The 23,846-nt window shown below is 42.0% G+C and overlaps 1 protein-coding gene across 1 annotated transcript in view; it reads right to left on the bottom strand.

The window, feature by feature from the left end:
- Positions 1-207: 207 nt before the first annotated feature.
- The window catches only part of MRPS6 (mitochondrial ribosomal protein S6), a 46,348-nt gene continuing 22,709 nt past the window's right edge, over positions 208-23,846 (bottom strand). The window contains exons 2-3 of the mRNA XM_065676906.1: positions 12,782-12,921; positions 208-833 (exon numbers count right to left, since the gene is read on the bottom strand). Of these exons, the coding sequence (XP_065532978.1) occupies positions 656-833; positions 12,782-12,921 (318 nt within the window). The 3' untranslated portion in view covers positions 208-655. The remainder of the gene's footprint in view (positions 834-12,781; positions 12,922-23,846) is intronic.

The following is a 23,846-nucleotide window of genomic DNA, read 5'->3' as shown; positions in this document are numbered from 1 at the left end:
GTAAAACAAAGCATCTGTCATTCAGCTGTGCATATACAAATACAGCCGTTCTCTAACCTGTCACTTGGAAGCTTCTGGCCTTTTCTTTTTTTTTACCTGTACTTTGAACAGATTTATTACCTTACAGAAAGCAGTATGATACATGTCTTTTGGCACCATAACTTGTTTTTTCTTGTACCTTTTCTGCTTTAAAGAAACATGAGTCAGTTTATTTTTAATCACACTTTTATTAACTTTTTCCAAAAACAAGCACAAACCCCCCCCTCCAACAAATCATCCTATGCTGCTATATTTACACTGTAGATTTCTTAATCTCTTATGTAAATATACATATTCTGCAGTAATCTGTCTTTGGAAAAAGAATGCTATTTTTAGCATTCTGGTGATGGACAAATCTTCATTATCAATGTAGTGCTCTAAGAAAAGAAAATCAATTTTCAGAGTTGTCAAATACCAAGATAAGCATACAGATTAAGTCTATTCAAATTATTCTAAACAAAAAGAATCCTCAACTATTACAATAGCTTTAGTGTACTATGTCACACACATAACATGGCCAAAAATGATTATTTATAATGGACAGTTATCACAATTGTTTTCCAAAACAGGAGTAAAAAGATTTTTTAAAGGTTTCAAGCACACTATTTTGAGTATTTCACTTCTTGGCAAATAGTTTATCGTTATAGTTGACTGGGATTATGCCACTGCATTCTTCTGTCTTTGATAGAGGATGCTTTATAAAAGCACGTCTAATTACATCAATATCACGTCCTAAATGATCCATCATGGTCGTTACAATCGTAGGTGGGGCCTCTAAGTCTATCAAAAAATACCTGCAATGAGAAACATACACACAATGTAAAAAAAACACCTGTACTGCAACAGCTTTAAGTCATGTAACTGTTCTGTGGGATTTCTTGAATAAAATTTTTTTGCTTATGTTCTGCTACCAGAATTGTTACAATAAAACCTCGGTATTATCTTAATTTCAAATAAGAAAAATTCAGTTGAAGCAGGTTCAGCCTGAACAATTCTTTGCTGTACAGCACTGCCTACCCAAGGAGATTAAAGAGAACTTACTCTTCTTGCACCTATTACATTCATTTCCACCTCTTGATGTGGACAGTCTTTCAAAAAGGTGAGGTGACACATTCATTTCAGTTACAACATGCATCCTCCTCCTTCTAATTCATGACATTGTTTCTTTGGGGAACAGATGCCAGTGTGAACCATCTCAAGCTTACATACATACAGGCACATTTCTTCCTTAAAAGTTCTGCTTCGGAGCTGAATGGAAATTAAAAAACAGAAAAAGGGGCAAAGAAAACACAAGGAGATGGATTTACCACAAATCAGGTGCATCTTTGATGGGAACACGGCTTAAAGTTTTAACCTGAGGGTAGGAGCTGAAGCTGTGTACTCTGCTTGCACAGCTGGGACTTGCCCTGCTGAACTTGGTGGGACTGAGAAGGTCTTACTTCCACGCATGCACAGCACGCATAAAACACAGTGTTTCAGGTAAGTGCTTCCTACCCACCACAAAGCTGTCTTTGACATCTATAAAGAAAAAGCCAACCACCTACCTACAGGAAAGAACACAGCTCCCCATTAATATCTTGGGTCACCGAGGTTACCACTGCAATGAAGCTCCTTTGCTGAAGAGCTGCACTTTCTGCCTGAGCTCAACTATAATTTTGGAAGAGGCTTTCGAAACTCCAGTACACCCAAATAAGCAAAGCAGTCTACTGCAATTCAGGAGTCCCATTTCAGACAAGGGACACAAGTGAAAGCTGCACACTAACTTAATCTCAGATATGCAAATTCAGATCCCATCTTGGAATACGAGATAGACCTTAAATTCATTAGCAACATAAGGTCTGCTATTCCTGCAAGTTACGAGCGACCTAGTGACAGCCATCACACTAATGTGAAAAAACGAGTGAGCCATGTCACTGGCCATCCATCCTTCCTTGAAATGCTGTGTATGAACTAGTAGCACTGTAAACAGAGCTGTAACACATTTGACTGCACCGGCATGGCACTAACTACTGAAAAGACACTACAACTGCCTCAGAAATCCAGGTGAAGAGAACTAACCCCTCGTTTCCAAGACTATCAGTAATTTAAAGGTTAAATGTACAGCACAGAACTTGCCACTTAGCTATTTCATCTTTACACCTCTTCTTATGAAGGCTCCCCTTTCCTCCTAGCCCACTCAAGCACACCTCCCCATGAAACATCAGTATAACCTGAAGTGATATCCCTTAACTGAAGTTGGATTACCCAAGCAAGATCAAGCATCCCACTTTGATTTAACAGTTGTACCAAATAGAGAGGACTTTGTTCTGCAAGAGGTATGGATTCTGACTAAGCCGACGACAGTCCATCTTCATAGAGGTAATGTTGGAAGATAAGTTCCCAAGACCAGAAGCTGAACTGGGACTCTGAACAGGAAATACAGGAGATGGGGTCATGAACAATGAATCTGCTCATGTTCTTTATGCTGCTGCATGGAGTTCATTTCCATCCAACTAAAAGTGCTACATCAAAAACGTTACACACAGCAGACCCATTGGGCCAGAAATGACTCAAGCAACACATGCTAGATGACTGCACAGGGGTGGAATCCACCTATGGAAAACATGATGAAGATGCTTTTCTCCTTAGCCAGACACAGAATCATAGAATGGTTTCTGTTAGAAGGGACTTTAAAGGTCGTCCAGTTCCAACCCCCATGCAAAGGGCAGGGACACCTTCCACTAGCCCAGGTTGCTCAAAGCCCCATCCAGCCCAGCCTTGAACACCGCCACGGATGGGGCAGCCACAGCTTCTCTGGGCAACCTGTGCCAGCGCCTCACCGCCCTCACAGGGAAGAATTTCTTCCTAATATCTAATCTAAATCTACATCTAGTCCTGAACCTCTTACACATGTATCTGCATTAACAGCCCAATTCATCTCTGAAGCCTTTTTCAGAAAGGCCAGGCTGAAGCACCGAATTCTTGTACTCAAGAGGTCCGATAGCAAAAAATCTCCCTGCAGCCCACACAGAGGCGAGGAATGCTCCAGAACAGACACCCAGCCAGTGTGGACTGCAGCCTAGCATCTCTGAAGCCAAGGGACCAGTGCCAGGTCATGTCGGCAAAGGTGCTGCTCCTCTGACTGCAGAAAGGCTACTGAAAGCTACAGGGATAATTTGCCTCAGGATGAATCTGGAGGAACTCTGGTGGGCTCGGTCCTCCACACAAATCCTCACAGGCTTCAACGGAGAACAGGATTTGGCTGAATGTATTTGGTGAACCAAACCTACTGTTTGTTTTGCCAAACAGCTTACTGTTTTCTCATCTCCAGAATTAAGAGATGCCACCTGGTTAAAAGTTTAAGGAGGAAAAAACAATTTCTAAGCTTGGACAATTCATTAGAAAAACTGCACAGCAACATCTGAAGGATGCACACCCCTTAAAAAGGAAAAGTCATTTTCTGTTAAAGCCATTAAAAGCCACTGGTAAATTTAACAGATGACACTTTACTCTTCTCCTTGGGAAGAAGCCTTCCAGATCCTCTCACAGTTACAACTAACAGGAAGGAGGATAGGGGGAGAAAAATCTAGCTAGCGATCCTCCACCACTTTCATGCCCCCTTCCCTTAGCAGAAGCATTCATTCGGATTGCAATCTGTGCCCTCTGCCGCCCCAATTTATCCCTCCATTCCTCAAGGATTTCATTTCATTTCTGCTCGCAAGTCGTACGCTGCGTTTCATTGTGTTCCCAAAACAGCAATAGTTTTTTTTTTTCCTCCAAAGGCTGCTCTGCAACTTTGTGCTTTCTCTCACGTTAGCAAATGGTGGAAATTTCCACTGACGCACTGTTGATAACTGAAGGAGAGGGGGGATGGGAGGATGAGCTGTTACAGCATATCTTTATGACTCCTCGCAGAACAGGTATTTTATCTGAGGGTACAGAACGGCAGTAATTGGGGACAATGTGAGTTTTTAAAAACAACCACCACTCTTCAATGTTAACAAGCAATGATTGCCTCCCTGTGCCAAAAAACAGAGAAGGAAAAGAGGGCCAGCGTAGCAAATGTTATTTCTTCATTAAAGAAAGAGAAGAAACTAGTGGCTGCAAAAGCAATAACCAAACACAATTGACAATGCAAGCCCTGAGGGGATCTGGAACTTCTTCCCCCCCAAATATACACATTTAAATTGGCTGTCACGAGGCCATGGGGTTTTTTTAACCCACCCTCAATGAGGCTTGCAGCAACCTTCATTTCAGGCAGTGATCTATGACCCAATACACAATGCTGTAGCTACTGTTTGTGTAATAAACAAAACCAAATCCCAGTAAGACTTACAGATAGGGAAAAATACAGGAATGTGGGAGGGAAACCACCTCATTCCTGCAAGCAAAAATGCAAAAGCATTTAGATTCTCTAAGAGTCAGCCAAGTCATCAGCAGAGAAATGCAGGAAAATTCCATTGATTGACTATGAGACCACAGTTATTTTTGTCATCCTGCTCAACTGTAAATAGAAGGATGATTTAAATACAGGAGAGCCGAGTGAAACATTAAAACAACGCATTAAATGAAAAAAAATAATTAACATGATATATGATCTCAAATAAAGGAGGACACGTCTTCGTATAGGAGAGAGAAGGAGAAATGAGGAAAAAGAAGCCAGGTTTCATTTATCCTTTTTAGCATATCCAAGCCAGAAACTGAACCCTGAGAAGTAAGGGTACTCAAATATTTTGCTTTCAAATGGACAGTCTAGGACTTCAAAGAACTCTGAGAAGCACCTGGATTACGACTCAATTTGAAATCCTCCTAGAATATGTCTCTGTCGACCTGGGAAGCAGGGGGAAAAGCACACATACGGTGGACTTGGAGGAGCCTGTGTGGTCCCATGGTTGCGCCCAAAACACATCTGTATGCTTCAATTTCTCCTTTACACAGTGGCAGTAAGCGTATGGAAGCTTCCCCAGTGGGGAGGTAGAAGATACAAAGGAAAGAAAATGTTCTGATGAACAGGTAGAGGTGAAGCATTGAACAAGAAAACAGGAAACTGCCTGGAGGAAAGCAAGCCGCAGCACTCTTAGGAGAGCTGGGGGACATTCATTCTCAGAAGGTAATCCTACATAGATGAACTTTTTTTTGCTACCTGAAAGCTCACTTCATCCTCGGGACCACTGTGTTGCTCTGAAGAAAGGTAGTTCGCTTTTCCACTCAACTCTTGTGGTAGCTACCCTTCCTCAGCAGGGCAGGAAGGCAAGTTCACGCTCAGGAAGATTATCATTTTGCAGCTGGAAGGACTAGTACATGTGTTACTTTCAGCTTTTAGAAAATGCATACAGACTAGTTGGAAGTCCCTTGAAAATCACAAGGACAGCAAAGGGGAAGTACCTGATCTAAACCAAAAGCTGGTGCCTTAGAAACTAGACTGTGCCACAGCAATTACGCAACCCGCAATGAGCAAGTACTTCGGGGGAAAATACATTTTACAATCCACAGCCTTCAGAAATTTCATTTGCCAAATTCTGTACATAGATGACTGTTATTAAGCTAATTAAATAATGGAAAGGTGTTTTGCAGCATTGCAAGGGGAAAAAATACTGTTACGCTGCGAAAGAGAAAGCAGCCTGAGCTATTCTGTGTATCTGAAAAGCCATGCTCACTGGGCTGCATTTGAAAAGTTGTTATGAGCAGGACTGAAGTTACACAGCAAGTATTGATTCTGCTCATGTCACTTCTCTGCCTTCTGTATAATTGACAGCTTAAAAAAATCCACCCCAAAATGGTGACTGATTCCCATTCCACCAAGCCCACTATTTGAGACTGGTCATCACATTTAATCAATGTGCTTACACAAGGATGCCAACAGAATTCAGTGCATTGGAAAATGATACTGGCACCTCAACAGCACAAATTACTGCGCAGTGCCATTCCTTCTGAAAAGCACCAAAACTGCAAGTTGCATTCCCACAGGTAAGGTGAAGGGGAAACAAAAAAAAAGACACTTCAGAGCTCTGATACTTGAGGCACATCCACACTTACATGTATGTGCATGTGGACAACAGCCCTTGAAGGAAAAGTAATGATTCAACTCATCAATGAAGAAAGCCCCATCTAGTGGAAGAAGACAATCAATTTAGCAGAAAGTACTACGAATGTGCATAATACTCAAGTATTCAAATTATTTTTGTTCTCATCCAAGTGCGTTACAGACCCAGAACTCCTTTTTATTGAAACAGATCATGATGTTCTAAAATCTGAATAGAAACAACACAGGTTGTGCATTAGCTATAAATTTAGTTTGGCGTTATTAAGAAAGGAAAGCTTGCAACCCCTTTAATCTGTTTTTCTTTCCTCCTCTTTGGTTTTCAGCCGCCATGGAAATCATCACGAGAGTCTAACCTGAGTGGAGCTAAACATGTCTGTACGTTTATCTGCGGGAAGAGGTCCCTTATGCAATAGTTTGTATTTTACTAGGGGGTGGGAAGAAGAGGAGAGTTGTTGAAACTCGTAAACACTCCAGGGAACAGTCCTGACAGGTAACTATTATTTTACTCTTACAAAGTAAATAAAACCACATCCAGACCACGTGGGCTATTGAAAGACACTTCAGCATCTTTAGTCTCCATGCTATTTGGCCACAAGCTGCCTGTTTAAAAGTAAGTTGCGTGAATACAGTAGCTCAGCTACTTTATGGAAAGAGAAGTTTGAACTTGTAACATAATTTACATAGAAATGTTTCCACAGTATTCAAATGTCTTAACACAATGCTCAACTGCTAAAATACTCCTATTGTAATTAACTATTCCTTGTGTATTAGACCACTGAGGCACCAAGAAATTAGTTGTGTCCCCTCTCCTGAGACCGTGCTTTGGCAAAGCAACATTATGCCACATACTACATAATGAAGGCAAAACACAAGATGCTGTCACAGGAGGACCAACTGCTTTAGACCCTAAACCACCCAGAGGAGGTGGGGAAGGCCAGGACAGTCTCCAAGCCTTCCTCATCATAGCAGAAGGGAAGCTGGTACTGAAGTGCAGTGCTCCCAGCTCCTGGGGAGCAACTGTAGCACTGCAAGACCTGGAAGCCAAGTTAAGACCAGGCTGCATTCTTGGGAAAGGACCTCTTTGCCTTTACATTTTCCCCTATGACACAAACAAGTCCACAGCACAACTGAAGTTGCGACCTGGATTTTCTGACTCCTGATCCCATTAGATGCTATCTATCACTGTACATCCGGTGCTCCCCAGTGGACACTGGCAATCACCAGGGTCCCTGCACACCTCCTGCAGAAAATTCCCCATGCACAAGCTCCCAAAATACAATTTGTCAAGAACAAAAGACCCAAGTTTGCTATTTCAGAGAACAAGTGGGCTGATGAGATAACTGGGAGTGAACAGCAAAACAAAAAGATTAAGAGACAAGCAAGCAAATAACAAAAGAAAGTTTCCATCTTTTCAAAATCAAATTTGAAAGGAGAAAAAAAAACCACAAGGCAATGAAAAACTGGCAAATAAAGCATGGAAACTGTTCTGAATAATCAGAATTACACACAGTTTAGCTGGAGAACTCGCAAATAAAGTAAGTGGAATAATAAAAATGTGGAGAGAGAGGTCTGAAAACATCCCTGTATTACAGGTAGATGTAATAGGGGAAAGCACGCACATATAAAAAACAAAGTGGAAGGGAAAGGCCACAGTGCTCTATTGATTTACAAAACCGTACTTAATCTGAGCACTGCCCAGGCTGATGTATATCAGCCTTTCTACAGGAGAGATAACAAAAATAACAATGGAAGCAACATTTGGGGGAGGGGTTGAATAAAATCACGTACAACAAATCTGTAGGGCACAGCAAGATTCTCAGTGTTCAAAACCCAGTTACCCCTGGCCCCTTTCTTCTCCCCAAAGCTTGTCAAAGCTCCTTCCAGTTTAATAGACTCCTGGTCTGCAAAAAGCTTGAGTCATTACCTTTCCAAAGGAGCATCTGAACCTTACTGTTTTTTGAAGAGCTGTTTTGTGGCCACCCTTGTATCATCTCCCCTAAAGTAAAAATATCCTACATACCAACCACGTCCCCCAAACCACCCTCTTTATCTGATGCCCTGAAGCATGAAGTGTCACAAGCGTATGATTAAGGCATAGCCTAGCAAGGCCAAAGAAAACAGGTATGCCGCAAAGTGCAAACCCACAGACTGTGCTACTGCGATCTATCATTTTACAACCAGTTGCAATGTTCTCCACTTTGGCACTGACCAAATATGCGCAGTGGCTCTGCAACGTCATCACCCAGCCCTGATCTGGACCCTTTATTTGAAAGCTGCTTTGAGGGATTCAGTGCCTCTGTATTGTCTTAAACGGCCAACAAACCCAGAGTTTAACATTCCTGAATTCAAACACTAGTACACACCTTATTTAAATGAGCTGACTTTTGTTTGTTCCAGAAACAAGCACCTCCCAACGCAGGTAATACAGTATTTTAAAAAAAGAAATGCATCCTGTTCAAAGCAATTTAAAAAGCAACTCATTAAAAATGATAAACAAGTAGTGGCGAGTGAAAGAAATAGTTGGCACAAATCTAAAAGCCCATTAGGCAGTAAGGTTGGTAATCCTTATTTACATTCTCACACTCTTTTTTCAGAAAGCCAGTGCCCATGCGCAAGTTACTCAATGCCTCAACTAACATTACACACCTAGCCCACACTGGAACCAATCATAGAATCACAGAATCCCAAGGGTTGGAAGGGACCTCAAAAGATCATCTAGTCCAACCCCCCTGCAAGAGCAGGGTAACCTACAGTACATCACACAGGAACTTGTCCAGGCGGGCCTTGAATATCTCCAGTGTGTCCTTGTCACCTTATAGAGTAATAAAATGTGACAAGTATTTGTTACGAGTTCATGAGATGTTATTGGAATCATTCTTACATCTATAAAAATGAAATATGAATGTTCTGCAGTACCGTATGAATTAGCAGCTAATTCGACTTCAGTTTAATATCAGCAAGCCAGTGATTTAAACGTTTGATCCCTCAGACATATCCACACAGCTCCTGAAACACACGACTTTCATAATTACTGAAATGCAAAAGCTGTCAATCCTAGGTCTCAAAAAAAAGTGTTTTCTGCCACAAGAGATACACTGGAAAGAAAGACCTAAATTTGCTTTAATATACCCTCAAATGCACACGCGCCACCCGTTCAGCGAATACAACTTCCCAAGAAGAAACTAGTCAATTATACATATGATCTGAGGTCTTCAAAGCTGCCTGGGAGAATAACACTGCTCATCCCAGTGGCAGCTGTGGGCCACAGTCCCCCATGGCAAGCTTTGAAAAATCTCAGCTTTACAGATGAATTGGCAGTAAGATTCTCATTCTTTGTAAAGCCTCCTGGATATTCTTTAATTTGTAACATGCCTGTAATGCAGTGTATCTGAGACAGATGATGCTGAAGCACCACAGACTCATAGGGGAAGCAGCACTTCATTAAGGAGACAGCAATTCTCCCTATTGACTTATGAGTATGTATTTTCCAGTTTAATTCTTCACTGTTCACCGAAACCACCACCAGAAGCAAAGTCCAGCAGTAGCTTTGCTGCGCACATTGCACTTGTGTGTCCTTTCACTGCCACTCAGTTTTACAATACGCTGTATATAAAGACTTGAACCGCAGTTAAAAACTGAATTAACTAAATGAAGAAATGCCCTGCTCCTGGGAGAAGGAGTCACTGCTTGGCACAGCTGACCTGTGAATAGCTGGCGCTGCCCTACTGATGGCCCCTAATCTGAGGTTAAGGGACAGCTTGGGTAGCACTGGGAGTTTTGCAAGGGAGCAAAGCTATGCTGGTGAGGAAGGTTGCTTTGCTCTTTGCTTGTTTTTCATTCAAACACCCCACCCAGGTGGGGGGATTCTGCGCCATCCTGCCTGAGTGACAGGAAGACTGTTTGTGCAGCAGTCACTAGGACAGGAGCTCTCTCTACAGGGCATGCTATTCAGCTGTGACCCATGAATATTGTATGGCACTAATTTTCATACAACTTCTTGCTACGAATATTGAGTTTCACCGATTTCCATATAATTCCACTAGACAAGAGGTCCAAGGAAGCAACAGATTCAGGATCCAGCCTAAGTGTCCAACCATCTACATACTATTGGAAAATAAACTCTGCTAAGAATCATGCAGCTTCAAAAAGGCAAACAGAAATATTAAAAGCTTTGAAAGATTCGACACTCTCCACCCCAGACACACAGCATCATTGGCACTCCCACAGAAGTCCTTTAAGTTACTTCAGAAAAAGCCCAGGCTAAGGAAAAGGTGACACACTCTGTACCACTTACTACACCCCTCTACACTGCCTTGCTAAGAAAGGGAACGCAGAATTAAAAGTTGTGTGTGAAGGAGAAAAGACGACAGGATTTCCCAGTGCATACAGGTGGAATTCAGCTCTGTGAGGCTTCCTGAAAAGCCTTTTCTGTGTTGTTTTTGTTTTTGTTTTTTTTTTTTTTTTTTTAACTTTGCCCTCTTAAAAAGAATTATTATTTTTACAGATGCTGTAAAGTTTAACTGGCTGATTTTATAAGGTGGATCAAGAACTGACTTTTCTCTTCCTATTCCTAGATTATGTTTAATATCCCGACTAATTTACTCTCCAGACCATATAAAATATTGGATGCTATACCAGGAATCCACCATACCTGTACACTGAACTGCCATCTCCCCAGCAATAGCTACAGAATACAGTTCTCCCACATGGCCAGGTACTGAGACTGCCTGCTGGTAATATCCCACATCTCCTTGAATTCAAGTTCTCACACAAAGCAACTTTTTCCTATAGTAACAACTTCTCTCAATCACTTCTCTTGTTCAAGAAGCCAAGCAATTTAGGGAAGGGAACTGTCACATTCAAATCCAGAGCAAGCAGAATGACTGCTAAATATTTAGAGACACTTAAACTGGGAGGTGGAGGAGGAAGAGCAATGGCAACATTAATCTGATGGCTTCCTGCCCGTATTTCAAGACATGATAGCAATTATTTGCTGGTAAACCCTTGCCTCATTCAGAACACAGAATACGTCTGCTCTGCAGACTCTGCAGAGAAGAGGATCATAGTCTACAGATTGTCCTGCTTATTAAGTATGTAATCTGCTACAGTAAGCGAGTTAAGCTAGTTTACATGTCTGAAAATGCCCTGGAGAATGGCTTCTATTCATCTCTGCTACACAGTTCCTGTGATGCTGGTTATTGTCTTCTCCTGAACTGATTTCCCTGTTGAAGAACCCAAGACCTGACCTGCATAAGCACTGCCACCCAAGCCAGGTCTACATCCAAAGTGGTGAAATATTAGAGTGCCAAATACTCTAGGGGAAAAAAAAAAATAATCTAGAAGCTAAAACCCACAACTTCAGCATCCAAACTCAGGGGAACTTAAATCTTCTGCCTTAGCTCCCCACCTATAGAAGGAGAGTAACACCAGCTCCTTGTTCTGCGGAAGCCATCAGAAAAGACTAATGGTTATAAAAGGCTTCTACTCTAACAGAAGGATGAGGCAATTAGTAATTCTGTCTTGAGACGAGGTTTTGATTAGCTCCTGTGTGTAGGCAACAAGACTTCATGCTAAAACGCAAAACTGGGAGGATGAAGCCATGTTTTGAAGGACACCATGTTTTGTAGCAGGAGTACAAAACAGTCACGACCACAATGCCATTGCTTTCACATAAACAATAGGCACACGGTGGAAATTTCCTCCCCTGCCCTTTCTGTCAGTCTGCTTTAACTGGCAGCTGTCACCACTCCCACTCCAGAGGAAAATTAAGAGGTCCTCAGAAGAGGGAGTGAAACCATGAGTCACCCCCAGGGAGAGGATCAAAGAAGGGCTTCACAAAAGAAGTGCATGTCTGGAGTCACCTCACCTTCCCCAGTGCCAAATGCTCCTCAAGAAAGATGGTAGGTAGGCAGGTTGGCCAAAGACCCAAGATTAAGCACAGCTGTGTCACAGGGATTAGGAGGAGCGCACCACTAATTGTTATTTTGATTACTGCAGGCAGCCCCAGCGCAGTGCGGGTTGCTTAGCAACACTTCTCAGTCCTTGCGAGAGCCAGCATCCCAGAGCCAGCATCCATTTCGGAGGTAGCCTCAAGGAGCAACACACTGGCGTAAGCAAGCAGGGAATGTGGTCCACAGCGCCTTCCTCCCACACTGCAGGGGAAATCTGGCATCCGAGATGCCAAATCTCAGTTTCATTTACATTTATTGCCCTTCCAATAAACCACACAATCACCTTTAACATCCTCAACTAAAACTGTATCAGAAACACAAGCAAGTCTTATAGGGTGCGCATGGTCATTAGCATTTAGTTCAGAAGCATTACAGAAAAAGAATCAGTCCTGCCAATTACCAACTGGCAGATTAAGTACTACTTGTATCAGTAAACACGCCTGACTAGCTTGGAAAATAGTTACGTAAAAATGACATAAACCAACATTGTGTACTTGGGGAAAGTAGCTCTGAAGGCCTGCACTCAGGCTACTTGTAACATGACGACTAAACACTAACAATAAAGCCGACACCACACAGAATAAAAGACACAAAATACTTGAAGCAGAACACACACACACGCAGAAACCGCCACACACCACTGCACCGAGATCACAGGCATTACAGGCATACTCCCAAAAAGCACAAGGAAGACCAAACAATGAGAGTTATTTATGTACATTTTAAAAGAGCACTTAAAGGGCTTTTAGGAAAAAGGCATTGTGCATACCCTCCTCTTCTGTGGCGCTCCTTGTGCTTGGAGATTTTGTAAGGTAGAGACCTTTCTCCCAGGTTTTCTAGGTTCCTCACAACGGCCCCTCTCTCCATAAGAGCCTCAACAGTGCGCTTCAGCACAGCTGCAGTCTCAGGCTTTAAAAGAAAAAAGAAAGTGGGACATGTACATAAATCTGATTACTTTTATTATGCGATTAAAAGGACACCTGTACTTGCATGGCACAGCGCTGGAAAAGATCATTCCGTAACCTGGAGGGCAAAGTGGAAGCAGAAGACGACATCCTCCTTAGGAAGAAAGCCTTTAAGAACAAACAGACAATTCTTCCGTGAATTATGGCAAGAGGAAGGTTTCCAACAATTCAAAGTTTCCCAGCAACAACAGGAAAAATTAAACAGTTAATGGGGTTAACTTACCTGGTACCACTTCGGCTGCCACCAGCACAGGTGTAAGTAAATAAATGCGGCAAAGACCAATTATGCACTTGCAACAGCTTTAAGGTCCCTGGACCATCTATGCTCACTGTTCACCACAACTTCAGTGAACAGTGTGGAGGGAATACTAACCTGTGGCTTGCTACAGAGACAACAGTTAGCACCATATTCATTTCATATTGTCCTTTCTACTGCATGTGTGTGATAGATATTTGGACCCATTGCTAAATCATTGCACATCTCATTACTTTTACCTAGCTGACATCCAAGCCTTTTTAAGACTTAAGGAGCTGACGTGCAATAATTAGTCTAACACATGGAGATTTCACTCCTTAGAAAAACAAGTTTGAGGGACAGGCAGCCAAAAAACAGTAGGTAAAACAGATGCAATGTTTTTTTGCTCACTGCGTGTCAGGGCTCTTTAGAGCGCTGAATCATTTTGGTAATGACACTCAACAATATCTATTAAAATGTTAATAAAGTACGAATTAGAATGTTTTGAAGACAACAGCAAACTTACACACTCTCAGCAACAAGAAGTATTTTAAGAAACAGATCTCCTACAGAGAAAGGATGCTAAACGGATGTCCAGCTGAACACAAACCAAACTGCATAGCCTTCTTCTGTGCTCCTTGCAACATTTCGTATCAAGATACATTCCCAAGTCTACTTGTCCAGCAAGATGGCAATGGCTGTAAAGGGAAAAGTAATTTAAGAGCTGATTTTTCAGCTTTATTCAGATTTTATTTTGTTAAATCATACCACCATAATAATTGCACTTCTCAGCCACAAGAAAACTTGTGTGAGCCTTCAATCACTTTATACATAGGATGACTGAAAGTTCAGTTTCCTAATTCTCAGGTAGGGATCTACAACTTGACTAAGAAAGGGTTATTTAATGTCCAGATCTCATAATGGAAATCTCTGGAAAAAGATGATACCAGAATCTCAAAACATGCAGCGCAGCCAATGCTCCAGCACGTGAAAGTTGTCTTTCATGTTTTTCAGGATACAGTAGGATACGAAAGAGCTTTTAAATGCAGAACAGAGATGTTCAACATATGAGTCTCTGCGAACGCTGACTGCTCTTTGAAAGACCTGAAGTACAGAGAAACAAACCTTTTCTTGTTTCCATGGGGTAACGTCCCTGCAGCACTAAGAGTCAATCATGGGATCACACCTACTGCTCCTCACTATCAATCAAATTTTATTCCCCTCTAGGTGCATAAACTGTGTGGAAAATAAGTTTCCCCAAAAGAGCCTTCACAGTGATAACGGCAGCAAAAATGCCTGGGCCTTTTTTCCAACATATGTTTAGATTGTGTTATAAAACAATTACAGAGGCCAGACAAGTATGTTTACACATCAAGAAATGTTGCTACCTTGCCAACGTTCTTCAATGCATTAAAACTATTGTTTCTCACTACAGACAAATACTAAAGGTATCTCTTGTCACAGCAAGAAAAGTTAGGATGAAGGGATTACACAAATCACATTTCAGTTCAAACTCGGGAATAACGCTATTTTTCAACTGACCTAGGACTGCTGCCTCCATTACCACTTATTAGATTTTCAAATACCTTTCGTGCTTAGCATGTCCTTTCCCCAAACATTTGCAGAACTAATTGGGTATTCTTACAACTCTTTTTGGCCTCTTGCCACAAAGCGAGACATTCCCACAAATTTTACAGGAGTCTCAATTTCTGAGATTTCCAAAACTCATTCGAGCTCAGCTGGAACAAAACCAGTGTGTGCAAAACTTAAGGAGACTGATACAGCTGGACAGTCAGATTGCAACCATACAGCCTTTTGCTAGGAAAACAGTGTAAAACCAATTCTGTAAAATCATGCAGGCACTCACATGCCAATGCTCCAGAGGACGATGCTGACCAAATTAATACTTTCTTTTCTCCCTTTAAATCTCTCCTCTCAAATACTTCTGCATACTAGATGCAAATAAGAGAGTATCCAATCAAAAAAAGGATTTCTTCAAAGACTGAATTCTTAGTCTTTTCCATACCCTCATACTTTGCATTACTTTTCATCTTCTAATATGTCTGACAACTACCACCAGGCACTCACATACAGTCCCCAATCTCTCTACAAACCTAAGTAGAAGGACAAGCAAATACTGTCAGAGAAGAACTGGGAAGCAGCAGCTATGGTATGTTACTCCCTCAGTACCTTGAGCAGTACTCAAGGAGTGGGAAGGTGGCTGAGCAGTGAAATCTGTTGGCTGAGCCGACAACACTGAAGGTGAGGAAAAGAATCAAGAAAAGCCAACTCAGGAGATCAAGTAGTGTCTTGATAATAATGCCAGCAACCAGGAGAGAGCATAGAACAAAATCTCTTGCTCTGCATCACACCTGCATGTTGTTTTGCTATATTGGAAAATGTTCTTTCAAACTTTTGATACTGGAGAAACATCAGCAACAGCCAGAGAAAGGGAGCAGCTCCACGTTACTTGACCGCATCCTCAACACTTCACAAATGCCAAAACACAAGGGGAGAGAGGGAAGCAGAGGCTCTTTTCTTAAGACTTTCCCCATTTCTACCCATGCTCCCTGTGGCTGTTTTAGCTTGGCTTGCATGGCACAAGGGCAAGAGATGCTGGCCCAAACTATAGAGAGGTTTCATGCTGGTTCCATCAATGCAGGATCTCAAACCTGTATAAATCAGGAGCTACTGGTAAGACCCCCTCGTGTTTTTAACGCAGCAGCTTCACACAGACAAGGCAAATACTAGGGTAAACAGAGCTGCTGGTGATGTCTTGTTTAATCCTGTAAAAACTACTACAGAAATCTAGTTTCAAGAAAAAGGAAAAGAACAACTGAGTTTGTGAAGCAGACACCAAGGTACACATTACTATCTAGAAGGTTTTCCCTTTAAAACAAGAATCTGGCACCAACCATTAGGATTTTACTTACCCACATTAGTAAGGGAAAAGAGCAATTTTAGAGAGAAAGGGCAGCTAACCTAACAGCTTTGGTATTTTGTGCACTCCAGCACACCTGTAGTGCTTCCATCCCCAGACTTGAAAATACACTCCTGGAAAGCAGTAGGATCTGCTGTTCCTCTCCCACTGTGCCTGTTGTGTGCAGTTAGGTTACAGAAGCCTCCATGGTGCTCACAATTACCACAGGAGAAACTTGTCAGATCAATGAATAAAAATACCATTGACTGTTGTTACTTGTCTCCCACTTCCATAAAAAATGCCGATCCATAAACAGAGCCCTGCCCAAAAGAGGTCTTAATTGATTGAGACCTTAAGACAATCAGCTGTATGTCCAGTGGTGGAGTTGCCCGACTCATGCTTCTTAGCAACCATGCAGATTTAAGTTAAAGGTTATCGGGTAAACTTACTCCTCTACATCCCCCATAGCCTCAAATTACACACAGGCTTTTTGTCTTTTCTACGTGCCAACAGATCAGCACATTCCCTGAGTGGCTGCATGTCCAACATGATGTGCAGTTTCTAAACACAATGAAGCCGAAGATCAAGTCCCATGTATTTAAAAACAAAACAAAACAAAAAGAACAAGAAAAGAAAGCCACAGATTTCTACATTAAGGATTGTAAGATATTATGTGTTTTTGCAACCTCCCCACTTGTGGCCATACTTTGAAAACATAAACTAATTGTTGGGTTTGAAAGCTTGTCACTGTAATCCCTCTCATTCTTCCTCTCCAAAAAAGACCATGGTTTATCATAGCTTTCCTAAAGCCATCCACCAAACTATATATAGGCTAGCCATTGCTAACCATAATATCCACAGACACAGGTTCCTTGGTTTGCCTCAGAGCCAGACCAGTTGAGGACATAGGAAATGGTATTGCCTGGCTCCCAACCCAGGAGCCACAACATTTTTTCCTGAACAGCCAGCACTAATTCCAGTACCACAGATGTGGGAGAGAAAAGGAGAAAATGGAAGCCAGTGCCAGGATATGCATGCCGGAGAGCAGGAAGCACTAGCAAGAGCGCATAAGGCCTGGTATGTAATTCTAGTGCTGGTTCCCCCTCTTGCGTGCGTAGTCAAGCCAGAGCCCTTTCAACTGGCTTCACCCTTAGTGAACTTGGTGAACTTTGCTACTGAACTTGGTTCACTATCACTTGGCCACAGTTACCTTGTCTTAAAAAGGTACAGCCCTACAGACCTGATGGAGTTGTGGAAGGGGAAGGATGTCACTGCACACCGTCCATGGACTCTTCCCTGGAAAACTGTCCTGGAAGAACTGAAGGAATGTTGTCTATACATCAAAATTCCCTACTCTTCTACCCCCACGTTTCTTAAACGTATCCCCAGAACTAATATGTTAACTAGCGTGTCAGCCCTGTATCTGCTGGGCAGAACAACCACACCAGAGGTATGCTACAACACAGACTTTCTGTGTATCACTGGCTTTCTCCATGGATGAGGATGACGGCAGCCACATTTACCGGGTGGCTGCTCTGCCAGCGAGACTCCACACAGCTGCTGCCGATGCCACAGGAACTGCTCACATTGAGACAGATCATCAGGCACCTTCCCACCAAAAGTCCAGTTCAGTTTAAAACTCCACTATCCCCATGAAGTTGTACGTATCTCCAAGCATCACACAAACCAGAGTTAACACCATGCCCTAAGCACTTCCTGCACACCTCTGGCTCTCCCCCTCTCCTCACCAGTCCTCCAGCTTAGCATAATCATCACCCAAGTGAACAGAAAGCTGTTTAATGCATGGCCTTGTTCAGCATCTCCGACTGTACAAATGGAAATGGATGGGGTGTACCATCAATTACCACCTACGATCAAAGCCATGAACTCATGGTAATAACCAGGAAGTGCTGCAACACAGCACCAACTACCTTTTTTTTGAGGGGAAGTTATATACCACTAGCATGAGTAAAAACTATAGCATGGTTTTTCAATCACAGAGAGCCCACATGGCAGCAACCAGCAAGCGTACTAAAAATGGGCAAACAGAAAGAGTATGTGGACCACTCTGACGGCAAAGTATTTTCTGTTCTCCTGGAGGCCAACCAGACAATAGCTCATCAGCCAGCTTAGAGACAGACCAGAAACATGGCAAGGGCTTGAATAAAGCTTTTGTAACGTTTATGTCTCCTAAAAAACAAGGAGACACCTATCCAATCCTAAAGGGAAGGACAATGCTGTGGCTGGAACTAGAGCCATGTGAAAGGACTGTGTGCCACTGCTCTATTTTCCATCTTGTTCGCTGGCCAGAGGGACCTCAAGAGAGGACAGAAAATCAGGCAAAGGGTTAGAAAAACCAGAACTGGCTAAAAGAAAAAAATGAGTCTTCTCAAGCCACCAAAGCTCCCCCAAAAAGAGTCTTTAGAGAGAAAGAGAAAAGGAAGCAGACACCAAATACTCAGTTTTAGGGCTAGGACTGTACTCAGGTTCTTCTGGCCACTTACTCAGTTCAACAGGAAGTATTTAAGGTCAATGGGCCCATCTCCTTAAGTTAGAAAGGAATCCATCATAATTAGCTTGATTACCCCTTCAATGTAGTAATAGTAGGATAAAATTATGTCCTTTTTTGGTTGTTAAACAGTTACAAAAGGTTGTTCCGAGATTATTTACTGAGGTGGAAACCAAAAAATGCAATCCATGCTTAGAAGCAAGCTGCAATTCAAAAGCAGCAAAACTGGGGGGAGGAGGAGAGGGGGAAACCAACTTCTTACTGTCATTTACTACATAATAAAACACTAGAAACTTATGAGTGAAAATTATTTTAAAAACCCCACACATACATTTGTGAGCTAGCCAAGATCAACACTGGCATAAGAAAGAAGAGCTTTGCAATGAGAAACAAGGGGAAGCTGGAAAGAGCCGTGTAATTGTCACACCCTGGGTTAGTACACAGAAACACACAGTAAACAGATGAAAAAATAATCAGCATGAACAGACAGCAAAGAAAAAATTAGAGCTAACATTAGTGAAAAGCATAGCCAGGCACACAACACAGCTAGTGGCAAGGCCGTTCTTTATCTGCCCAGAGAACAAACTTGAACTCCTGATGCAAGATGCAAAGCTGCAATTACTATAAAAGCATAAACACCACAGAACAGCAGTCCTAAGTGAGGTACAACCACTGAAGGATACATTCTATTCAGAAAAGATCAAAACAAAGATTAAAGCGGTAGATCAAGCAAGAAAAAGATGTGGGAGCCACGCTGCACCCCTGAAACAAACAGCCTGCATGTGACAGATGAGCGCAATCAGGATGTCCGGAAACTGAGCAACAGAAGCGTGAGGACTCTGGACACCTGCCTGGAAGTTCAGACCCAGACAAGGGTGGGGAGGGACTGGTCTAGGGAAAGCTGGCCATGGGACAGCACTAGGCAGGAACAGAGGTTTCTGTAACTACAACAGTGTGATTTTCCCAATATAGAATAAGGAAGAAGTGGGAGAAAGCCAGGTGCTGCTCCATGTGATAATGGTTTTGCTTTTCCATCAAAGACCGACTGAACAAAAAGGCAGGATGCTATTATAGAAACGGATTTGGCAAATAGTGAGAAAGTTGTAACAGGCAAGTCACCAAAAATAAATTTGGGGGAGAGATCAAAATTGACTCAGCCTGAGTTAAAAATAACACCCCATACTGAAAACACATCCTTAATTAGCTTTTTAACTGGGTATAAGCCAAGGAATTAGCAGCTTCACCTGATGTGAATATGAAGCCCAGGGACTTGGATGCAGAAGCAGCAGCAACTTTTAAAGTCAAAGTGATGTTAGTACCTCTTCTGTTCCAAAAGAAACCTTTCTTCAAAGAATCTAATTTCCACAATATATTTTTTTTAAGGGAAAAATTTAAACTCAATTTCTTTGATCTTTAAATGTTAAAACTGAACTGAAAAATCAAGCAATACAAGTACCATACAAATACCAAGTTACAGTTAAATTAGCTCAGTCTCAACACTGAACTTAGCTGAATTTAATTTAGAGAGCTGATACTCTTAATTTCTATAAAGAACTCTAGAAGGTGTCTTGTAAGTCTGAAGGAAACAGCAACCAAAACCTTGATTCAGGGCAATTTCAGTGGTTTATTACTAGAAAAAGTTACTGCAGCAATTAGCCACAACTTCAGAATCAAACACCTTTCTTAAAGCTCCATTGAGAAACATACCCTCTTCATCTCAACCACAATAAATTATAATATCGACTTCAGCTAAAGTCTGCTTATCAGGAACTTGCTAAGACCAGGCTTACCAGACACTACAAGTAAGTTGTGTCCCTCTCATGCCTTTTAGATGTGAATTCATTTTATCAGCTTTACTTTATACGTTCATTAAGCCTAAATAATCAAGGGTAGATAGAAGGGAAAAAGAAAGAAAAAAAAAAAAGCCTTGGCAAAACACACGTGGGCGAGTTATTTTCAAACACCTTTTCTCCCCGCCCTTTGAAACACATGCACATACACACTCATACACAGTTCTTATTGTTTCCACACTTGGTCTGTTTCAGCTGAAACACAGAAGATACGCCACTGAAAAGAACAAAAAGATGGCAGTAGGAGCAGGAAAAGGGGAAGGTGAGAGGAAAAGAAGCTTTCTCCAGTCTTGTGACACAGAAGCTGGAACCACAGTCCAGAAGCCAGAGCTTCTTTCACCAACTCAGTACTTCTCACTCCTAAACCTCTTCCTGAGCACACTGTGAGGGATACGTGGTTGCGGTTTGCCAATTCAGGTCATCAATTCCTCTCCCCAAAGCAATGAGCTGATAGTTCGGACTTCTCCAAATTTCCCTTCATTTGGACTGCAAGTGCCTGGCCTCACAGATCCACCTTCAGAAGACCCTGACATAAAGAAAGGAAAATATAAAGCCTAGACTTAACTGCACAGTCAAGACTAATCAAGATTTGTACCGTTATCCCTAGACAAGTTTAAGAGAAATCCAGTGCATAACTGTTTTCAGACTTATTGAGGATTTTTACCACCACAGTGGTCAGGAAGTTGCTCTTTCTTCCTCCCCATATTGCAATATTACAGCTGACTGTAATAGTTTACTGCTTTCTTGAGAAAGCTGGTTATGCGTCCTCTGGGTAAGAGGTTTTGTGGTGCAATTTTACATAGTAAGATGCTCAATACGATGTAATTCCTGTGAAAAACTGTGGATGAAAAATAACGGATACAACAAGTTCAAGTGGCATGCAAAAATTTAGATGGAACTTAAATTTGGAAGCTTACTTCTCAGGAACGTCACCTATACTATCAAATTTATCAAGACTAATTTCAAGTAAGAATTTTAATTCTAACATCTCAAATATGTTCTTTCTTTCAATCTCTCCCCACTAACTCAGCCTTGTTTCCATCTCCACACTCTGTGTGCATGGCTTCCCTAGTATTTTCTCTCATCAGCTTATTTTAAGCTTTTCTATTCACCCACGTATTTAACACCAGCTTGGAAGACTAAGAAACACTGTCAGAAAGGGCCCAAGAGTGATGGCTGCTATTTCCAAGGTAAACTGAAGCCCACCAACCCCCTGCCCCAAGTGTTTGATAGGAAAAGGTTGCCTGAACACAGGGCTTCTCATCCCTTCAGCTGCCTGGCACCTCCATTCACTAGCTTCTCTGTAAGCTGGGGAAGGAACATGAATCAAATCACTGTCACACTGCTGTTACTGTTTGGTTCCCTGGATGCTGCAGGGACAGAGTCAGTGGTATTATCAAGGTGAAGGGCTTTGGTGTGTTGCAAAGGGTATGCATGACTGGAGCTCACAACCCAAGCCACCTCCTTGACACATGATACTGAGCCTGCTACCTTTCCCACAGGGAATAACTCCTTGTTCAACGTGGCACACATGCACACAGCTCCAAACTAAGAGATGTTCTTCCAGGGTAAATCATTTTGGGCACGTTCAGCATTTTTCAAATCAGCTTGTACACACCTCTGTAGCTGGGGGAAATCTTAATAGCAGCAAAGGAAAAGGGCACTGCTTGGCTTCCAGAAGACAAACACTACTTTGAGTCACAGCTATAAAGGCCTAACACAGTTAATTTTTACATTCTCCAGGTTGGAGGCTTCCAGCCTTGGAGCACGAGCAATAGTTGAGCCTTTGGAGTAACACCTGCAACTGTTTAAAGTATCCATTGTGGCAGGCAGATGCCGGGAAAGTCAAGCCAAGTCCCAACACTCCAAACACAGGATGTACCACTAGCACCATGCAGACTAACCTAAGCCACCGAAGAGCTCCCTTCAATGAAAAACATCTTCTAAGGACTACGGATCTGGGTCTTAACATGCAACTGTTACACACAACACGCTTAATTCTGTAGAATAACAAAGAGGACTAAGAAAAAGCTGACCATAGTTAGCAAGAAAAAATTAAAAAATATATGAATAAAAAAAAAACAAAACAACAAACCCCAAACCAAAACCAACACAAAAAAAAAAAACCCAAAAAACAAAACCAAAACCCCAGCTTTCCATAGAGTGTGGTGAGAACCACAGCCATAATTTTTAAATCCTCACACTTTTGCAGAAAAGTAACTACCTTTGGCTCCAAACCAAAGGAATGGTGTTTAAGATGGAAGTCACACTGTTCTTACCAACTGGTGTGCAGAAGTAAAAGTGAACCTCAGCGATTTCTTGCTCAAGTTCTCCTGTATCCTACCGCATGTATACTGGGATACTCAAAGCTAACTTACTTAAACTAGTTTCAAGCGTAAGTATTAAAGAGTTCCTAACGAATTCAAGTTACCTCACAACCATGAAGGCAAATCATCACCTTACTCCTGTAAGTCTACAAACACATAAGAAAAAAATCAAATCAAAAAAGCAAATTCCCAAATAGACCCTAGTTAAATGTGTTTGCTAGACAGGGAGGAAGAAAGCAGAGAGCTGAAACCTCCTGGCTTGTTCACCTTCCTGGCACAAGAACATGCACAGGGCAAACTGGGACAGCCACATCCAAGGAGGGAGAATTCACTTCAGAGCCAGCAGGCAAAGTACTCATTACCACCACCTCCTTGGGTTTTTTCAGTGAACCCTCAAAATAAATGCTGCCGCAGCATGCATTGAACCCAGCCACAGCTTGCCCGGGCCAGGACTCCACACCCAAAGAAAACATGAATGTCTCCAACATCCGTGAATTGGGGACTGAGAGTCTTACTAATACAAATGGAAGCAGCCGGTGACAAAGAGGCTTCTTGAACCTCTTTTAAAATCAATGAAATGGAAAGCTGCTCACTGACTAATCACCTAATAGACTAATTAGCCAATTAACTAACAGCTAACTAATGAAAACACAGGAGTCCCATTTCCTCCTGGAAATCGCAAATCCAAACCAAGTCTGCAGGCAGAAAACTGCCTATTTTTCCATCCCAAATCCAAAGTTTCCTCTCCAAAGCCATTTTTTGGTAATTCATTCCTTCAAACAAAAGCAAAGCTTCCACTTTAATTTTACAACACAGCAGCAAACACAGATAATACCAAGAATAACTTTGATGAATGCAACATTTCTTCTATAGCTGAAAAGCTGGGTTTAAGGTCCTTCTCACCTTTTTTGCCAGCATCCCATATCTAAAAGAACATCTTCATTCCCAATGCACAGGTGATTTAACACCAGGCCTGCCACTGGACAATGAATAAGGCATGATTCACACCATGCTTTCCACAGCTGTTG

Source organism: Lathamus discolor, chromosome 4, assembly GCF_037157495.1.
Source record: "Lathamus discolor isolate bLatDis1 chromosome 4, bLatDis1.hap1, whole genome shotgun sequence".
Lineage (NCBI taxonomy): Eukaryota > Metazoa > Chordata > Aves > Psittaciformes > Psittacidae > Lathamus > Lathamus discolor.
Note: the sequence above shows the minus strand (reverse complement) of the source record. Positions and strands in the feature narration are given on the sequence as shown.